The sequence below is a fragment of the Sminthopsis crassicaudata genome, chromosome 3 (genome assembly GCF_048593235.1).
Source record: "Sminthopsis crassicaudata isolate SCR6 chromosome 3, ASM4859323v1, whole genome shotgun sequence".
NCBI classification, from domain to species: domain Eukaryota; kingdom Metazoa; phylum Chordata; class Mammalia; order Dasyuromorphia; family Dasyuridae; genus Sminthopsis; species Sminthopsis crassicaudata.
The window spans coordinates 330318288-330334257 of NC_133619.1; the positions used below are offsets into that span (position 1 = coordinate 330318288).

Here is a 15970-nt window from a genome sequence, read left to right on the forward strand (position 1 = left end):
AATAGCAATTCAAGTTTATATAATCCCTAACTGGGTTTATTTGCCTTGATTTTGAGCTTCTTTATTGATCTTTTTCTGATACTGTCTCCTTCATGTATAATATATACATTTTATTGGATAAATAGCTCTTTTGTTTCGGAGGGAATTAAGAAAGAAATTATTTCTTAGAATGTTCTTCCCAACCAAAGGTTAGCTCAGGGTAGCTCAGTGTCCTTTCTAATTAACATTTGGCTTATATGCTTTAAGGTATATAAGCACAGCTAATATTACTGTTTGAGCATTTATCTGTCATCTTCTTTACTAAATTAGAGATGCCTGATAAATCCCTTAAAGTTGAATAACGTGAGATTTATCACTTGTTTTTCCAGAGTTTTATAAACCTAGAGTGCCATTACATAAACCCACTGCCTGGGAAAAGAAGTTAATCATCTGGTCAGGCCGTTTCAAAAAAGAAGAAGAAATCCCAGAGACGATCTCGTGAGTGCTGAACCCAGAACTGTAAGAAAATGGTAGATAGAAGTCAGCCCCAGCTTGTGTCAAGTGCTCCTTCCTATGTAGTGTACATGATACTCTCTATGTCAAATATTTGAATGCCTGCTTATGTTAGTACAAGGGGATTAAAACAGAAGCGCAGAACCTTTGGCCTTGAAACTGAGGCACTGATGTCTATAACCAAATGCCTGACATGTCCTTTAAAGACAATCTTATGGTAGAATTCGAGTTTTGGGATTTTTACTTCTCTTTCTTCTGTCAACCTTCTCTATTCTTTTCCTCTCCAATCTCTTAGACTCATTCCTATAGTGAGCCCTAATTGTGATTATCACAATTCTTTTTACAGTTTACAAGGAACATTTCTCACAACAACCTTGTGAGGCAAATAGTGCAAATATTATTTTTCCATTTCACATGAGAAAATGTAGGCTGCAACTGTGAAATTATAATAACCATCAAGCCAATTTCCTTAATTTGCCAGTCACTGAATTCTAGTCAGTGAAGACATGCAGATTTGGCAGAAAGGACCCCTGGAAAGTGAGGAAATCTGAGTTCTAGCCTCTTTATAGTACTAATTTGATGGCTGATTTTGTGTAGTCTCCTTCAGGCCCAGAGAGGTGGTTTCTTTGTTTTTAAAACAAGTGGACTTTTCATGTATATGGTACTTCACATTTTTTCAATATATTTTTATATTATATATGTGATATGATTCTCACAACTCTAAAATAGGTAAAGGAAATATTATTTTCATTTTATAGACAATAAAACAGATTCATAGAGCCATCAGCTTTCTAGTCAGATGCAGATTTTTGGTGGAGCTAATACTAGAACCTAGGATTTTAGACTAGACTTTTTCTGTGATGACTGCCTTTCATTAGAATCATAGAAAAGGAGGGGAACTTTGAGATCACCTAATTCATTTCATTTTAAAAATGAAGAAACTAGCCCTCTGAAGATAAGATTGATTGTTGCTTTCTTCATTCAGAGTTGGGGTGTTGATATACTTGTACAAATGGTTTTTCTGGTTGTGTTCACTTGAATCCACATCATTTCATACTGTTAAAAGATTATTTTAAGTTATTTTATTGATTTGTATGATAATAGTCCATTATATTCACATACAATAATTTGTCCTCTTAGTTTTAATAGAAGTGATGATGATTTCTTTATATTTGAACTGCTTCTCTCTTTTTTTTTTTTTTTTTTTCCTTTGATGTGGAAATTCTCGATTTTGGCATGGCTTTCTTAGGACTTTTTAGGTGGTGATCACAGGCTTCTTTCTGTCTTTGATTTCTGTTTGTAATGGATTTTGGCAGTTTAATATATGATTTCTTGAAATATAATGGCCAGATTTAGAAAAAAAAATTTTGGTTTTAAGGGAATCCATTGATTCTTAAATGATCTTTTCTTGACCTGTTTTCCAGTTCAGTTTTTTATATCATGTTATTTACATTTTCTAATATTTTCAATTTTTTACTATTATTTTTTTTTCTGTCTCATGGAGACTTTTTTTTGTGTGTATTCTAGTTTTCAGAGAATCTATTCTTAAGTAAAGTTTACTACTTTGCTGAGTTAATTTTATTTTCATTTCTTTCTTCCAGAATTTTTATTTTATTTTTTATTTCTTGCTTCATTCCTTCTTAGGGATTCATATAGTCTTTGTGAAAAAAAAAAAAATCCCTATTTTTTTGAGTGTCTATTTGCAATCATAGTGCTACTCTTCTTTTGGAGATTCTCTAAATCTATTCATAGATTTATACTGATTATAATTTTACTGATGCATGTTTTCTTTGATTTACTCATCTTTCCTTTAGTTCCTTAATTATGGCTTTATGCCAGAGCTCTTCTCCTTGCTATACTTTTGTCAATTTTACTTGGCTCTTGCCCTGGGTCATCCGAGTTCTTTTGCCTTCCTCTACTTCCTGGGATTCATCTACCATTATAAAAAGATCAGAATTGATTTATTTGCCTAGAGAAAAAAAAGTCTAAGTATATCTCTGTTTGAATTTCCTAGTCTTTTTTTTCAAGTGTCCAAGTTCACCTGCCAGAACTTATTTCCCTAAATGTGTGCTTTGTATAATAAATAACATGTTGCTTTTTGACAGAAATTAGTGCATCCATCTCTTAATCTTATTTATTTCTCAAATATGATGGAAGAAAAATCAAATATTTTCCCCTCCATTTGGAACACATTTTCTGACTAACATAAAGGCACTAGCAAACTGATCCATTCTCACAGCTAATTCTTGTTTCTGGAAGAAAGAGCCATGAGCATTGCCAAAAATATCTTGACAGTGTCTGAAATTTTCACTTTTAGAAAACTAGCACTTTTCAAACTTGGAAAACATCATCTGCTCTTACTCCAGGCTGTCTCCCTTGATTGTTTGGAAAAAAGAAAAGTTAATATAATAATTGTCAGGGACCATACTTCTTTCTCCTTAAAAAAATTTTTTTTTGAGAGCTTTTAAAAATTTTTTGCATTACACATTCTTTTGCCCTTCTAGACCTTTTCCCACTTGCTAAGGCAAAAAAATATGATACCCATTATATATATGAAATCATGTAACATTTCCATTTAGCCGTATCAATAAAAAAGAGCAAGAAAAATAAAGTGAGAAAATTACACTTCAGTTTGCACTCAAGAGTTCATCAGTTCTCTCTTTGGAAGGGGATAGCAATTTTCATTATGAATCTTTCCAATTTGTCTTATATCACTATATTAATCAGAATAGCTAAGTCTTTCACTATTTTTTTATATTTTTTATTTAGAATTTTTTTCCCACAATATATATGCATGAGTAATTTTTTTTATAATATTATCCCTTGTATTCATTTTTCCAAATTATCCTCCCCCCGATGACAGGCAATCCCATACATTTTACATGTGTTACAATATAGCCTAGATACAATATATGTGTGTAAATACCATTTTCTTGTTGCACATTAAGTATTAGATTCCAAAGGTATAAGTAACCTGGGTAGATAGACAGTAGTGCTAACAATTTACATTCACTTCCCAGTGTTCCTTCTCTGGGTGTAGTTATTTCTGTCCATCATTGATCAACTGGAAGTGAGTTGGATCTTCTTTATGTTGAAGATATCCACTTCCATCAGAATACCTCTTCATACAGCATTGAAGTGTACAGCGATCTTCTGTATCTGTTCACTTCACTCATCACCAGTTGATGTAAGTCTCTCCAAACCTCTCTGTATTCCTCCTGCTGGTCATTTGTTACAGAGCAATAATATTCCATAACCTTCATATACCATAATTTACCCAACCATTCTCCAATTGATGGGCATCCATTCAACTTCCAGTTTCTAGCTACAACAAAAAGAGCTGCCACAAACATTTTGGCACATACAGGTCCCTTTCCGCTCTTTAGTATTTCTTTGGGATATAATCCTAATAGCAGCAATGCTGGGTCAAAGGGTATGCACAGTTTGATAACTTTTTGGGCATAGTTCCAAATTGCTCTCCAGAATGGCTGGATTCTTTCACAACTCCACCAACAATGTATCAGTGTCCCAGTTTTCCCACAGCCCCTCCAACATTCATCATTATTTGTTCCTGTCATCTTAGCCAATCTGACAGGTGTGTAGTGGTATCTCAGAGTTGTCTTAATTTGCATTTCTCTGATCAGTAGTGATTTGGAACACTCTTTCATATGAGTGGAAATAGTTTCAATTTCATCATCTGAGAATTGTCTGTTCATATCCTTTGACCATTTATCAATTGGAGAATGGTTTGATTTCTTATAAATTAGGGTCAGTTCTCTATATATTTTGGAAATGAGACCTTTGTCAGAACCTTTACTTTTAAAAATATTTTCCCAGTTTGTTACTTCCCTTCTAATCTTGTTTGCATTAGTATTGTTTGTACAGAAACTTTTTAGCTTGATGTAATCAAAATCTTCTATTTTGTGATCAATAATGATCCTCCTCCTCCACAGGTCTGAGAGATTAAGTCTTTCACTATTGACAACCATTACAATATTATTGTATCCAATGATCTCTTGGTTCTGTTTTATTTCATTTTGCTTCTGTTCATTGGCATTCTAGGTTTTTCTGAAACTGTCCACTTTGTCATTTTTTATAGTACAATAGTATTCTATATCAATGATATACCATAGTTTGTCCAGTTCATGCCCTAATTAATGAATATCTCTTTAATTTCTCTCTTTAATTTCCAATACTTTGCCACCAAAAAAAGAGCTGCTATATTTTTTTATTAATTTTTATAATTATAACATTTTCTTTGGCAGTACATATTCACAGGTAAATTTTTTTTTTTAAACATTATCCCTTGTACTCCCTTCTGTTCTGAGTTTTTCCCCTCCTTCCCTCTACCCCCTCCCCTAGATAGCAGGCATTCCCATATATATTAAATATCTTATAGTATATCCTAGGTACAATATATATGTGCAGAACCGCATTTTGTTGTTGTTGTTGTTGCAAAGGAAGGATTGTATTTGCAAGGTAAAAATAATCTAAGAAGAGAAACAAAACAAAACAAAACAAACAAAAAAACCCAATGCTCTCAGTTTACACTCATTTCCCAGTGTTCCTTTTCTGGGTGTAGCTGATTCTGTCCATCATTGATCAATTGGAATTGGATTGAGCTGCTATATTTTTTGTACATATAGGTTCTTTTACTTTGAGCTCTTTGAGATATAGGCCTAGTAGATGTTGCTGGCTCAAAGAGTATGCACAGTTTTATAGCCTTTGGGGCATAGTTTTAAATTGCTATCCACAGTGGTTGGACCAGTTCGTACCTCCACAGAAGTTCATTACTGTACCTATTTTCTCATATCCTCTCTAGCATTTGTCATTTCTAATGGATATAAAATGGCACCTCAGAATTGCTTTAATTTGCATTTCTTTAATTAATAGTGATTTTGAGCATCTTTTTTTCATTTGACTTTTAATTTCTTATTTTGAAAACTGCCTATTGATATCCCTTGACCATTTATCAATTGGGGAATGCCTTTTTTTTTTTTTTTTAATTTGACCAAGTTCCCTAATATTTGAGAAATAAGGCCTTTTTCAGAGAAACTTGGTGTAAAAATTTTTGATGTACTTTCATTATCTAGTGTATCCAAAATATAGTTTGTGTGATTATCTTTTTTAATTATGTTAATTTTGCTTTTGCTTTGTCTGAGATCCTTGCCTTTTTTACTTCAGCTGAAGCATAATAGATTTTGCTCCAGTCTCTTATTTTAACTCTGTTATGCTTGTCTTTCTATTTCAAGTATATTTATTGTAAACAGCATATTCTTGTGCTCCTGTTTCTAATCCATTTTGCTATCCACTTTCATTTTATGGGTAAGTTCATCCCATTTATATTCATAGTTGTGATTACTGTGTATTTTCCCCCATCTTTCTTTCTTTCTTGTCTTTCCTTCCTTCCTTTCTTTTTTTCTATCCTTTCTCTTCCTTCTTAATTTTTTCCTTCTTTCTCTTCATTCATTCATTCTTTCTTTCATTCTTTCTTTCCTTCTTTTCTGCTGAGGCAATTGGAGTTAAGTGACTTGCCCAGGGTCACACAGCTAGGAAGTGTTAAGTGTCTGAGATCAGATTTGTACTTAGGTCTTCTTGACTTCAGGGCTGCTGCTCTATTCACTGAGCCACCTAACTGCCCCTCTCCCCCCCATCTTAGTTTCTTTTTTTTATCCTTCTCTGTCTTTACCATGAAGGAGAATACTTTTGTAAACATTTCTTATTTTGGACTAATTGATCAGATCATTCTAGATGATATTTCTTTTTTTTTTTTCTTTTTTCCCTGAGGCTGGGGTTAAGTGACTTGCCCAGGGTCACACAGCTAGGAAGTGTTAAGTGTCTGAATTCAGGGCTGGTGCTCTATCCACTGCACCACCTAGCTGCCCCTCTCATTGGTTTCTAAATCAGCTATCAAGGTGGTTGCTGATCTAATGGGAAGAATAAATAGACTCCAGAAGATTTGGGCTTCAATCTTGTCTCAGACACTTAAGCCAGCCTAGGGACAATAGTCACTTAGCCTTATTGAAGCTCACCTTCCTCTTCTGTAAAATGAGGAAAATAATATCATATATCTTATAAGGATGTTGTAGAATCGAAAGAGATGATATATCTAAAGAGCTTTGTAAGCATGTGTTTCCTTTTAGACTTTGGGATGATTCTGTATTGGCATTTTTAATTGTGTGTGGTGTTTTATTGAAATTTCCTATTTTCTCTAAATGTTCTATAAATTGCTGCTATGTTGTCAGTTGAATCTCTTGGAAAGAAAATAGAACAAGGCAGATTTAGATAATTGCCCAAACCCAAGATTAACCAAGATTGTGTATGAAAGTTTTTCACCTTTAATAATTTTAATTTTCCTACCTGCAAAATGAGAATATGCCTACCCTGTTTCTGTAATATTATTTTGATGCTTCTCCTATGACACAAAGCATCTTATAAATGTAACTTGCCCTTTCATGCTTCCCACATGTTGGATATGTCATTTTGTAGAAGAGAAGAGCCGGGAAAAACATGAGAGCCACCTAGATGCTTGAAAGGGTGTCATATGGATGAGGAAATAGTTATTCATCAAAAAATATTCCACCACTAATGGAAATTACAAGAGGGAAAGGAAGATTTCAGTTTAATAAGGGGAAGAATTTTCTCACTATAAGAGCAGTTCAAAAATGGAATGGGCTACTTTGTAAGGTAATGAACTCCTTGCCAGTGGAAATATCCAAATAGAGACTGAGAAACTGCTTACCAGAAATGTGGTATAGGTGATTTGTTTCTTAGGAAGAGGGATGGATTATACGTTCCTAATATCTTTTCCACCTCTAGATGCCATGATTGTTTTACATCAGTCAAAATGGTCTATGTTGAAATAAGTTATATGGAAGTAGACTTTAAAAGGAAAAAGTGGTATGGTGTGATAGCCCAAATATTGTACTTGGGAGTAAAAGACTTGGCTTCAGTTCCCTCTTCTTTTACTGTGTGTGACTTTTGGCCTGTCTGTTCACCTCTGGATATGTTAACTTCATTTATAAAATGAGAGGGTTTATTTTTTCTACCTTTGAATCTCTATTCTCCTGTGACTTGAATTTTTTTAAATAGCTATTCAAAAATAGAATAGAATGCTTTATGAGGCAGAGTTCTTCCTTTATTGGAATAGTTCAAGGGGAGGCTGCATAGTCCCCCATTGGGGATGCTATAGAAAGTATTTGTACTTGAGTTAGAGTTGGGGTTTGAATTCTTTTTAACTTTGGGGTTTCTAACATTTTCTGATATAAAATGGCCTGACATGTTGTCTGGTGCTTATACACATTTAATTATCTGGTCTTGTTTTGTTAGGTTTGAGTTACTTGATGCTGCCAAGAACAGGGTCCGAGTCAAGGTCAGCTACATCATGATTGCCCTGACTATAATAGGATGTATAGTTATGATTTTTCAGGGAAAACAGGTAAGTGTAAATTTTCCTTACATCTTATTTTCTGTGACCTGTGAAACAAACATTAGTCTATATTCTGATAGTCACAGGAAAAGATGACTCCATTTTCCATGAGCCCAAATTCTGACCTCCCCAAAAGGATTTAGACATGAGATAGGTTCAGGGCTACAGTTAATGCTAATCCTGAATATACTTAGTGACATCTGGTGGTCTAAACTTACCAAGGGTACCAAGGTAAGGTAGACCTTAAGATGTGTCTATACGTATCAGTAATTCTGATTGTTAGCCTCTATTGCCTCAGGGCCAGGTATGTTATATTTTATCCCCTCCCCTAGGACTCTCTTTCCTTTAAAAAGATTGGGGAGTATCTAGACTCTCCCATTGGCTCAAGCCCTCACTAATTGTGTTCCTTTGATTTTAGAAGTCTAAGCATTCTAATTCCATTTAGGTCAGAATCGCTTTTACAAAGAAAAATTTACTTCAGAGGCATAGCAAGAATATACCTCTCCCCTCTAATGTCAGGAGGTATCTTCCCTCTCTATGTCCCCTGGATCTTTGGGAGGGGGAGAAGTGGGATTAGTTTCACAGTTTAACTCAGTTCTTGTATAGTGTTGTCTAACCAAGTTCCAAGTCCAGAGCCCTCCTGGGCTTGCACCCTAGCATTCTGGCTCTTCAGAGTTTCCTTTTTAAACAGAAATCAACATTTGACCTGAAATTCTGGCTCCAAGGTTGTCATGGCTCAGACCAAGACTCCAGGCATTTTTTCTTGGGGGCCCCAAGGCCTAAACACTAGAAGGTGAAGTAGAAAGATTGCCTTTCCTTGCACCCAGCTTTGTGCATAGTGCCTATGGCTTATAGGTGAATAAGAGCTTCATCCATGGACACTTACTGGAAAGAGAGAAAATGGCAGCCTCCTTGTTTAGGCCAGGACTTCTGAATCTTTTTCCGCTCATGACCCCTTTTTGCCCGAGAAATTTTTATGCAATCCTAGGTGTATAGGTATATAAAATAGGCATACAAATCAAGCATTTACTGATAATAGATCATAATTTCATGACTCCGCATTCAGTTTTGTGACCCCCTGTAAGGTGGCAACCCAAGCTTTAGTCTACACTACATGGCCAATGAAATGAGGCTATTCCTGCCCACAAAATAGGACGTCTTCTTCCAGAAGCAGGTCCCTGGCATCTCCCACACTGGTGCTTCCTTTTTAAGTAATCTGGGTAGGGGGCAGCTAGGTGGTGCAGTGGAGAGAACACCAGCCCTGAATTCAGGAGGACCCGAGTTCAAAATCTGGTCTCAGACACTTAACACTTGCTAGCTGTGTGACCCTGGGCAAGTCACTTAACCCCAGCCTTGGGGGCGGGGGGGGGGGGGGAAATAATCTGGGTAAACACCAAAGCTGAATTATTACACAAAAGAGTTTGAATAGAGCAGGGAAAGAACAAGAAATACACTATTTCTCTTTGAAAAACAAGGAGAGTATATTTTAAGAGACAATGTCTTTAAAAGAACAGATTTTAAAATGATGGGTTTAAAGGGAATTGATCAGAAAATTTATCCAATCAATTTGATGAGCTGATGGGGCTTCAAGCATATGTTTGGAGTATCTGGTCAGCATTTCCCTAATACCTACTGATGACTTCTTAAGAGCTCAGTTTAAGAGGTCAATAACCTCTGAATGAGTTTGGATGACTGAAGCAGTCCACAAGGTAATTAGTTGGCTGGGACTCAATTTTCTGAAGAAAATGAAAAGTTTGTTTACCTTTTAGAAGAATTCCAACTTGTAGGGAATACTGAGTTTGGGTAGGATTATGTAGGAATCTCTTGGAGAGATAGGATTTCATTAAGATGTCAGGGTGTCTATCTTGAATGCTTCACATGTTTTTTATATTTGTGTATAAGTTTCTGTGAGTTCTGTGCATCTTGGGTGGGGAGAGAGTGTGTGAAATAAAGAGCTGGTCTGAGAAAGAAAGAGGCAGACTGGGATAGATTGCTGTTGGCAACAGTCCCACATAGTGGCATGTGAGGGTTGGTGAGTGGGAGGTCTCCATTTTCCTTGTCTTTGTTGTTGAAGAATATATATGTTTTGTCATATAAATATTCCCTAGATTTTAGAGGTATAAACATCCTAGTTCTACTTAAGTCAGATTAGGTTTTACAAGAAATATTGACTTCATAGGGTTGGCAAGAACAAACATCTCCCTTTCATTGTCAGGGACTCTATGTCCCTGGGCTTGGGGAGTGGGGTAGGGGAGAAAGCAGTATTCATTTCACAACTTACCTCAGTTCCTGTAGAGTGCTGTTCAATCAAGTTCCATGTCTAAAGCCCTCCTTGGCTTGCACCCCAGCACCTGAAGAATATGTGATGTCAAAAACTACCACCACCACCATTTTGGTGAATAAGTTTGATAGCAGCATGCAGGCCGAGACTAGGTAACAAAAAGAGGAAAATGGGAAGATTGTTGGAGATGGGGCAGACAGAACCTGGGAATTGTCCGTTGACTTGTTAGAGAAACAGATGTCTGTAGCAAAAATGAAGTTGAGGAGAAAGGGGGGGAAAAAAGCAGAAGAGATTTTGTTGGAAAAGGGAAGAAATGATTATTGGGTGGATTAGTTTTAGGACCCATTTGGAGAAAGTAGAAAAGAACATGAAGAGGAATGGAATGGAATAGCCTGGGTGAAGTATTTAGGTGAAACTGGTCAGTGGTGTGAATAGTCATGAGGCTTCTGTTTTGTTTCCCTGTAGGCTGCCAAAAGACATGAGACCTTGACGAGCCTGAACTTAGAAAAGAAAGCTCGTTTGAGAAGGGAAGCGGAAGAAGCCCTGGAGTCCAAAACTGATTAGAGTTACAGATATGAAGTGGTCAGAGATATTTAAAACTCAGCAAGAACCAGTGTGGTAGGCAAATGCCTAGTGTGTTTGCATAAAAAAATGACTTTTACCAGTGCCCCTTTCATGTGTTTTGTAACATTCTCAATAAACTATCTCAGCAAAACAGCTTGTCATTTTTCACAACTGATCAGAGTTTGAACCAAACCGAGCTCTTGGTCATTTGAAAAACAATAAAAGTGATGTGATTTAGGTCAAATGATTGATTTATTTCTACACTGCTAAAGGGTTTTGTTTGAGAGCACAGGTACTATTTTTCTTTCAATACCATAAAAATATTTTATTATAGTTTTTAATGAAAAATTTAGGTGGCCCACTCTGTGTTTACCAATTTTTTAGGTACTCAGCAACACAGCCCAGAAAGAACTAGATGAGGACCTGCTAAGGGTTCTGTCATAAAAGTAATGATGATAATATTTCAACACTCACTCAGCTTTTCTGGACAGTCAAAAAAGTAGTTAGGCATGCAACCTAATAGGCACAGGGAGTAGTAACTGCCTTGTACCCAAGCTACTTGAGGATTCTAGAAGTTACAGAGTGGTAGGGAATAGGTCTTCAGGAAAGGCATGATCATATCTCTGTTGTGATGTGATACCAGAATTTGCAGAGATCTGGTTGTCAGTGACCAATTCTGAATTAACGTCATCCTTCAGAGAGTCTGCCAAAGAGGCAGCTGTGTGTACCTTTATTTTCCTATGATTATCACAAGGTGAGAGCTCTGTCACTTCCTGAATACAGAACGATATAGCTAGTGAATAAACCCCAAGGAAAGAATGGCTGAAACTACGTTTTCTCTCCATGCATGAGTAGCAGCTTATTCCCCACTATTCTGTAACTTGTAGGACCATCAAACAACTGAGGAACATTCGTGTACTACTTCTGGGGCTTAAATTATGTGTCTGACATTTATCTGTTTTCTTATGCAAAAAATGAGTTGTGAAATCATTTAAATAAATGGCTTAACAGAAGTTTTTGCATCCGTCTTTTTCACATAGAATTTGACTTAGGTACAGTTACTGTTAAAAACATAGGTACATATGGTTTCTTGAATATTTGCTATTTATTCTCACATGCTTCCTGAATATAAATGGGTAGGTTTCCTTTAATTGTCACTCTAAAACTCAGTTTTTCCTTACAGAGATTAAATCAAAACCAGAAAGTATTTTGTGTTAATGTTTTAAAACTGATATTTAGCTAAGATAGTAGCATATTTGACATATCAATAGCATCACAGAATTTTCCATTCAGGCCTATATTTTTTTATTTAAATGTAATTTGACTGATTTCTTGATATACTAAATATTAATTATTTTACCTTTGATACTTTCACTGGCATTACTGATACATATATTTACCTGTTGGAATGTTGCTGTCTTTTAAAAAAAAAATTTCTTAATAAAAGGCTACCATTTAAAATTTTTGAATAACATTATGCCTTTATAATACATTTCTTGAAATAAATTTGTTTTTTAAATCAAAGATGGTTTTGTCTCTGTTATACATCACTCCCTCTCTAAGAAAATAAAATGGAATAACTTAGAATCAGAGTATAAAGATTTTGACAGCATTATTTTAGTTTGGTGCAACAAGCCTGAGGAAGACTGCCTCATAAATCCAGGAAACCACCCATTCTCCTTATAAGTATAGCTTCCTTTTTATCCCTCTTGTCTTCATCCCCAGGACCACCTATGTTCCAGGATTCCCTACATGTTGTAGAAGGTTCTTGTGACCAATTACTTCTGCATCCCATAACATTCTGAGTTATCCCATAACATCCCATAACACTGAGTACCAATATCATTCCCAGGGTCAAAAACCTATCATGTCCATATCGTCAACTAAATGCTAGGTCTAAAGGTGACCTAGCATTCATGCTGCTTTGCTTCACCTACCTCCACTCCCACTGATGCAAATACATCATTGCTGGTGTTTCTAGTAAACCACTTTCTGTACATCTGTTTATCCATTTACTGTGTTTACCTCTGCTTTGTATTTCAGAGTTTGCTAGACTTTTAAGCTTTTATGTTTTTGAAACTTAAGTACTTATTACTATTACAATCATTGTCCTAAAAGCTCAGAATACAAAGAAATACTGATTACTAGGTGATCTCATTCTAACAAGAGAGAAGTTCAAAAAAACTAGCGATGTTCTAGATGTATTACAGAATGTATAAAGATAATTTCACAGAAGACAGTAATGGCTAGAACAGATGGGGGCAAGGCCGGAAAAGGTCTCCTGCAGAAGATTTGAGTTGAGCCATGTCTTGAAAGAGGCTGAGGAAATGGAACAGTTTGAAGTGAAGAGCCACAGCATTCAAGGCATGGGGTGGGGGTGGGGGAGGTGCGGTGCAGATAGCCATCTCAAAGGCAGGAGATACGTTTTGCTTGAGCTACAAGATCAGTGTAGCAGAGATGTAGATTGTGTGTAGGATAATAAAATGTAAAAAAGCTGGAAAGGTCAAGGTTGTGATGAATATTAAGTGCCTGATAGAAAACTTCTGGGATTTGTGACCAGCCAAATGGAGCACTAGTCATTGTCTCAGATAATAAACCCTTAAACTTCCAAAATAGGAATTGACTGCAAGAGGTAAAAAAAAATCTCACTTGTCTTCAGGGTCTGACAGTGGTGTCAAACTCAAATAGAAATGGGGCCACTAAGCCATCTATAAGGATCCCTGTAGGCCCCATATTGACTTAGAAAACTACATATTAATGTAAATGTTCTGTTTGCTTTATTTTGTTCAATATTAGCCAATTCCATTTTAATTTCATCTGAGTGTACTTGGGGAGTGTTGTTGAAGGAGTATAGCTTCTAAGGAAATAGAGCGGTGTTTTGGGGGGCTTCTGTTCTGGCAATCTGATTCCAAAGTCCTCTGGTTTTCCCTTCCTCCCTCCCCCCCAACCTAGGAAAGGATCTGTCTCACAGATCAAACTCCTGAGACAGTAGTGAATCGACCACTCCTCAGTTCATTGCTGACTGATAATCTGGTCAGTAATAATCTGGTCAACTGAGAACCAAATTCTGGAGACCACTCCTTCATCCTACTTATGCACTGTAGAATTAGCAGATCTGTGAGAGAAAGCTGGATAAAAGGGTCTCCTCTCTATTAGGACTCTAATCTTTTGGAATTCAGCCTGTTTGTAATAGTGTTACAGTTACAATAAACTTTGCCCCTTGATTAGGAAATAGGTTCAAGTCTGCAAATTCTTTTGAAACACCTCTCAGGCACTGGTGTATGACCCCAAAACCTTCCCAACCTCAACATTGTGGCCATATGTTTGATGCCTCTGGTCTAAGACACTAAGAATCTTAATGAGGTTACAATCCTATAACAGTAGACAGCTAATATCTAACATGGTCCAACCCTTCAGTCTCCTGCCAAAATACTGCCAGGGCTGAATACGTTGATTGATGAATTTGCAGCAGAAATCAACTTGAATCCACAGTTGCAAACATAGCCAGAAAAACAAAACAAGTGTTTGGGGATGCAAATACTCGCAAGTCAAGAACAATCAGGAGGAAGAAAAGCAAAGAGCAATGTTAAAAAAATTTTTTTTGAATCATTAGACCAGTAAGACATTGATTTCAAAAAGCAAACTGCTTAGCAACAACTTAAGGATTACCTATGTCCTAGAACACAGTATGCCAAAAATCAAAGTACCATAATACAAGAAATTTCTGAACAGAGAAAACAAAATGCCTATCCAAAGAATACACATAACTCCAGGAAAAAAAAGAAAAATACTTATGCTGCAAACTCCATCACATAATACTTAAATTTAACAATTCCAGTGATAAATTCTATAAATGATCAAGACAAAGAGCAAGTTGAAAGGAAAGGAAATTTGAATGACAAAACTGTTCTGCACCTACCAAAAAAATAGGAAGGAGTGGAAGACCATGTGAGATGAAGATGCAAAATTAAGTGACATATCTTACAAACCTGATCCTAACCATGAATGGTAAAAGATGAACATTAAATAACAATAGCAACAACAAAAAAATTTTGAAGCATCCTCCCCCCCCAAAAAAGAAAAAAAAAACAGACCAAAGCAAATTATTTCCTTTGCAAAAACCCTGGGCAATGGAATTATTACAAGAAAAGTAAAATATACAATAACCAAGTAAGGCACAGTTAATAAAAGGAATTCTCCCACAAAGAGGAGGACTAAAAAGACAAAAACATATATGAAATTAACAACAGTAATAATAAAATAACAATTTCTTTTTTTAAAAGTATATAAGGGGACAAGGGAAAGTAGAAGGCAAATAGCAGAAGTATGGTAGAGGGGGAAAAAAAGCCTGAAATGTACTAAACATGTGAATTAATATTTTTTGTGAGACTAAACTGCAGAACAAGAAGATAGATAAAAGGGAGGAAGAAGGGAAGAAGGTAGATGGGAATATATGATATCAAGTCAAAGATAAAAGGGAAAATAACTTTAGTTTCTCAGAAAGAAGGCCTTCAAGAGAATGAGGGAAGAAGCAAAAGGAGGGACCGAATCAAGGAAAAGAATTTCACTTTCAGTGGAAGTCGGACCCCCTGAACAATTTTCCCATTAAAGAATATTCTACAGTGTGACAAGATGAGAAATTTGCAGTTTGTATTATCTGCAGGGATTTGGTGCTTAGAGGGATCACTTATCCCATTTCAGGAGTTTGAACTGATAACCAGAAGAATGGGAGATCATGGATCTAGAGAGGGGACTTAATAAAAAAAAAAAAGAGGAAGGAAATAATTAGGGGGAGGGCCAAGAGTAATGAACTGCACAACTAGGAAAGTCCCTACCACAAGAGTGTTTCTTCCATACCTCCATCACCTACAGGAACTGGGATTTCTAAAAATAAGATATGACAGAAAAGATGATTTGGCTGCAAGATGTATGAGAAAATAAAGTAGAAGCTATTTGAAGAGGGAAGTGAAGTACTTTGTTCTCTCAAAGGTCAGAGATAATATTTTTCCTTTGTATTTATACATAATTTTCATGAACAATAAAGAGAATAAAGGAGGAATAAATAAGTACAAGAGCCATGAATAAAAGAATTAAAGTCAATAGAATAACCTTTTTCTAAAGAAAGGGAAGAGAAATAATGAGGATTTTTTTTTTTTTTTTTTTTTTTTAAGAAAAGGTACAGAAAACTAACAAAACACTGCCAC

General features: G+C 35.9%; 1 protein-coding gene across 1 annotated transcript in view; it reads left to right on the top strand.

The window, feature by feature from the left end:
• The window catches only part of FAM162A (family with sequence similarity 162 member A), a 36749-nt gene extending 24459 nt beyond the window's left edge, over positions 1-12290 (top strand). The window contains exons 3-5 of the mRNA XM_074301378.1: positions 369-477; positions 7822-7930; positions 10668-12290. Coding sequence (XP_074157479.1) covers positions 369-477; positions 7822-7930; positions 10668-10766 — 317 coding nt within the window. The 3' untranslated portion in view covers positions 10767-12290. The remainder of the gene's footprint in view (positions 1-368; positions 478-7821; positions 7931-10667) is intronic.
• Positions 12291-15970: the final 3680 nt, after the last annotated feature.